The following is a 5,413-nucleotide window of genomic DNA, read 5'->3' on the forward strand; positions in this document are numbered from 1 at the left end:
ATGGACAATAAATAAATAATAAGGAAGACAGTAGAAGAATTGATGCATTTGAATTAGGGTATTGAAGGAGAATATTAAAAGTACCATTGTCTGCCAAAAGAGGAAACAAATCTGTGTTGGAAGATGTAAAGCTAGAATGCTCCTTAGAAGCCAGAGTGGCCAAGGTTCGTCACTCATATTTTGGACATATTATAAGGAGGGACTAGTCCCTGAAGAGGTACATGGTGATTGGTAAAGTGGAGGTTTGGCTAGAAAGAGAAAGAACCCCAACAAATGGATTGGCATAGTGACAGCAGCAATGGACTCAAATGTAGCAACAATTGTAAGGTTGGTGCAGGACTGGGCAGTGTTTGATTCTGTTGTGCATAAGGTAGATATATGCGTCAGTAGTGACTCAACTGCACCCAATAACAACAGTTTTTTCAAGTAGTTTATCAGGCTTTTCTTCCTGGTCATAATCATAAGGCTCTGCTGAAACTTGGCCACCATTGGGACACTGCTGGTATTTGAAATACTGATGACATGACATCTAACATCAAAGCAACATGCAAACCTAGGGAGGGACATTTGTGAAAAAGAAAAGTTCATCGCCTCTTCACTTTTCTATTTCATGTTTGGCATTTCCATGGTTCCAAAATATAAGCCACTCTACTCCCACTTGCCCCTTGGAATGGGTACCAACAAAGTTGTTTTCTGGGAGATTTTTAACTATTCACAATTTCCTTAGTACTGCTTACAGTTGCTTTCATTTTTCCAATGACTGCTCTACCAACAGCCTCAGAAACTACAATGTTTGAAGCCACCACAGTTTTTAAAGGAATATATTTAAACATCTGCTTTATGTTGTTGTTATTGTGCCGTGGAGTCGGTTCCCACTCATAGCGACCCTGTACAGTGTTTCTGAGGTCGTAAATCTTAATGGGAGCAGAAAGTCTGATCTTTCTCCTGCAGAACAGCTGGTAGTTTCGAACTGTCGACCTTGCTGTTCACAGCCCGATTCGTAACCACTACGCTACCAGAGCTCCTTTATAATGACAGAGGTGCTTTATAAATGAGCTTAAAACCAATTTCAATTTCATCACAAATGAAAGATCTCGTATTTTGAACATTTCAATTAGTTATGATGCCTTGAGGCATCAATATGGGAACAGATATATGGGAAGATGTAGTTTAGAAAGCAAGAAAGATAGAAAATATATGATTTTCATATTTTTCAATTTTGAGAATGTTATTTTGTGTCTTACGAATTTTTTTTGCCCAAAATTGAGAAAGAATGGAATTTTTATCATTGAAATTAAAAAAAATAGATTCGATGAGGGACTTGGGGATTTAATTAATAGTACTTTTTCTCTTCCATGGGTTCATAACAAGACAGACTGCTCTAGTGACAGTATTTAAATATACAAATTATTTCAAATGAAAAATACAATGAAGTCTTCCCCCCCCCCCAAAGAGAAAATTCAACTTACACAGCTACAACAGAAGAACATTGACCTTTATATACTGTATATAGGAATGACCTCCAGCTATTCTTGATCCTCATCTTGGGACAGAATAAAGCTTCCCTACTAGCTTTACAAAATACACGTTTTGCTCTGCCAGGCAGCCTGTATCTTGCTGAAATATGATTGCCACTATTACAGTGGCCTTAATCAAAGAAAAACACAGAAAATTGTCTTTAAAGTGGTCAGTAGAGACAGTGTCAGAGCCATTGATGAAGGCTTACTACCAGTGAGAAAATAATTAGAGAAGATTGTGGCTCAAGTTATGCTTGGATGAGCTGCTGGAGTCGAGAATATTTTAAAGAACTAAAAGTGACCACACTGTAACTGATCAAAAGAAGAACTGAATATCCTAAGAGAAAACTAAGGAATTGTAGCCATTTGATATATTAGATGGACAATTATCTGCTTTTATTCATTAGAAATTTAAATTATGTGTTTTAAATACATAGGTTTCTTTGAAGTAATTTTTTTTTTTACCTGGGAAAACAAAAAATCAACAAGGCACACTAGTTTGCGTGTATGCCTAAAGTTGACCATGCTCCATTTTTAGCTATAATCTCTGCAAGTGGAATGCTTATGTGTGGGGATGGGGTGGTGTGAATGATCCTCTTAGCACTATTATGCTGTAGTTATTTTGTAACCTGTCATTACAGTGAACTTCCAATTAATGTGACAGATGGTACTTGTGCATTAAACGCTGGCAGTCCTCGCTGCAGTAAACACAACCGCCTCTGCATTCTCCGAGTTGTGAGGAAGGATGGTGAAAACAAGGGCAGACAATTTTTTGCTTGTCCTCTACCTAGGGAAACACAATGTGGATTTTTTGAAGTACGTATAAGATTTGTCAACCTTAAAAACCCACTGCTGTTAAGTTGATTCCAATTCACAGTGACCCTATTGGATGGAACAGAACTGCCCCGTAGGATTTCCAAAGCTGTAATCTTTACAGAAGCAAATTGCTACTGCTTTCTTCCCTAGAGCGGCTCGTGGAGTCGAACTGCTAACCTGTAGTTAGCCACTGAGCACTTAACTAATGAGCTACAAGATATCCTCTTGCTGAATTTGTTGTTGTTGTTAGTTACCTGTATAGGGTTTCTGAGGAGTGGCTGGTGGGTCTGAACTGCTGACCTTGTAGTTAGTAGCCCAGTGCTTATCCTACAGCACCACACCTTACTGTAGTGTAGTTGAATAGTTTGGCTGAAATGTAACAAATAATAATCTTTTTCCAATATTATCTTTAAATGTTAAATCGCCACACTGGTATTTAAAATAAAAATGATTAATAGCTTAAAATTTAAAGAGCTTCAGGGGGGAAAAAAATCATAAAAACACACAAGTATAGAAGTGTTATCCTAGATTTATAAAGACATAAAGGTACTGACACAACTTACCCATATGGCTAATAATCCAGATAAGAGTGTGTTCTACCTAGCATCAGTGCTATATCCAAACCCTTGTATGTGTTGAGTAGAAATACAAAAGAAAAATAATTTATATCCTCTAGATTTACAATAAGCCTAAGTGAATCCTTCTACACACACTTGTCATAAACAAGTGACACAATAACAATTTAGCTACAGGCTCATCCTCATGCATTCCCAGTCTGTGGTTGTATTCTTGAAAATGAATGTAGAATAAGATGAGTTAGGAGTCCCTTTAGTCAGCTCATTTTCTGCATTTTTCAGTGTGAGCATAGCCATGCTGAGTGTGATGCCAATGTTTAAAGATGCATTATTTTTCCAATTGCTTCATCTAGTGCTTATCTGGAATATGTATATATTCCAAAGTTTTCTGGTTAGCTTTATTAAGAGATAAATTGTCTTCAACCTGGTGCCTTCCTAAGTAGTTTCTCCAAGAAAATTTGATGATGGTTTTCGATTTTAAGCCTTATACAAGTTATGACTCCAACCTACAAAACTCACCAGGTTATTCTTCAAGAGCTTTTATAGATGTAATGGAAATAATATTATCAGCATTACTGATACAATCACAGTCTTCATCATACCTCTTATGACCAAAATTAAACAAATAATACAATAGAAACTACCTAATTTAGCCTGGATAAGTCTGAATTATTTCTTTTCCTGTGAGACAAAGGGAGTTTAGTATGACATCATGGAAAATCTTTGATCGTATAGTTTCAACTAAAACAAGCTACAGCAGGGACACTAGTGGTTGTGTTACATCAGGATTCTAGTAACTTTCTGAGTGAAGTAACTTCTCGTTCCCATGCCTATAAGATAAAGGGAAACTTCAAATTAGGACAATTCTCTATGTAATTCAAACAGATTTTTAAGAGATGTTTCTTCTGGGATATAAGCTTTTTTTAAGGGCAGCAGCTAATGGTCATATCTATTTTACAATGTCAAATTAATAGTAACATCAGGGAAGACAATATGGCACTGATCAAAGGAGCCCAGGCTTAGCTTATACATCATTCTAACTTCTATATCAGCTTTATAATCTTGTCGTCTTGCTTTTTTTCCCTAGTGGGCAGATTTGTCCTTCCCATTCTGCAACCATGGCAAGCGCTCCATCATGAGAACAGTGCTGAAGATTGGACCTAACAATGGAAGGAATTTTTTTGTGTGTCCTCTTGGGAAGGAAAAACAGTGCAATTTTTTTCAATGGGCAGAAAATGGACCAGGAATAAAAATTATTCCAGGATGCTAATACTTTTTACTTCTCTAAAATATCTGGCATTTAGTCTCCTTAAGCTGTGTTTAATGTTTAGTGCCCTTTGTTTAGTAGAAAGATTATATCTGAGAATTTTTATTCTATATATATTTTTTCAATTTTTTAATGCCTGTTATCTTTACAATCTCTAGCTACATTACTTTTTAATCTTGAAAGACCATACATTTTTTAAATTTGATAGAGTTTCATCAAATGTGCAGCATATTCCACTTAGAATTTATATTCTATGTATTTAGTAATGATAATAAAATATTTTAATATGTTCTTCATCTCTTTGGGGGAAAGCCATGGTTTTCATTTGTTTTTTAAGAGAAGCTTAAGCCATGTAATAATATGTTATGCCATCTGGTCCCTGGGTGTTGCAAACACTTATCTTTCAACTACTAAACTAAAGATTGGTAGTGCCGAAAAATCATAAAAAAAAAGAATGAAAAAATCAGAAGAAAGCCTAAGATTCATGTGGGACAACCTGAAGAGGAATTACCTACTGGTGATTGAAATTCCAGAACAAGAAGAGACTAAACCACATAAAAAATAGTCAAAGACCTGCTGGAAGATAGTTTCTGTAGCGCCATGGAAAATGAGATATAAATATTTAATAAGCTGAATGAACCCCACAGGATGTACCCCAAAAGAAAATCACCAAGACAAACCCAAAATCAAAGACAAGGAAAGAATCCTGAAAGCAGCTTGGGAAAATGAAATGTTACCTACAAAGAAAAACCAATATGATTAAGTTCTGACATCTCAGCAGAAACAACACAGGCAAGAAGACAATAGGGAAACTTACACATAACTCTGAAAGAAAATCACTGCCAACCAAGTATCAAATACCTATCAAACTGTCCCTCAAATATGGTGGAAAAATTAGAACAATTTCAAATGAGCAAAAATTAAACACCAACCCAACTTTATAAAAAGCAAATAATAATAGGAACCCTTTGGACTGAGAACCAACAACACCAGACAACAACCATAGAAAACATACATGGCAGCACTTCCCAGAATTTAATACAGATATGGAAGTATGGAGAGTAAAACAAACATACAAGACTGAAGCTAGGGAATCAGAGATAGCAATCTATAATGAAGACAACTACAGAACAAAAATAGGGGCAAGTATAGTTACAGAATATCAAATGTTGAGGAAGTCAAGTAGATTTCCATATATTACAGACTTTTAATTTGGGAACAAAATGAATAAATTACTG

At 35.7% G+C, this 5,413-nt stretch overlaps 1 protein-coding gene across 1 annotated transcript in view; it reads left to right on the forward strand.

Moving 5' to 3' along the window:
• Window positions 1-4,178, forward strand: part of NEIL3 (nei endonuclease VIII-like 3 (E. coli)) — an 88,380-nt gene extending 84,202 nt beyond the window's left edge. The window contains exons 9-10 of the mRNA XM_006834417.1: window positions 2,159-2,333; window positions 3,996-4,178. Of these exons, the coding sequence (XP_006834480.1) occupies window positions 2,159-2,333; window positions 3,996-4,178 (358 nt within the window). The remainder of the gene's footprint in view (window positions 1-2,158; window positions 2,334-3,995) is intronic.
• The last annotated feature ends 1,235 nt before the right edge of the window (window positions 4,179-5,413 follow it).

Source organism: Chrysochloris asiatica, unplaced genomic scaffold (assembly GCF_000296735.1).
Source record: "Chrysochloris asiatica unplaced genomic scaffold, ChrAsi1.0 scaffold00011, whole genome shotgun sequence".
Taxonomy (NCBI): domain Eukaryota; kingdom Metazoa; phylum Chordata; class Mammalia; order Afrosoricida; family Chrysochloridae; genus Chrysochloris; species Chrysochloris asiatica.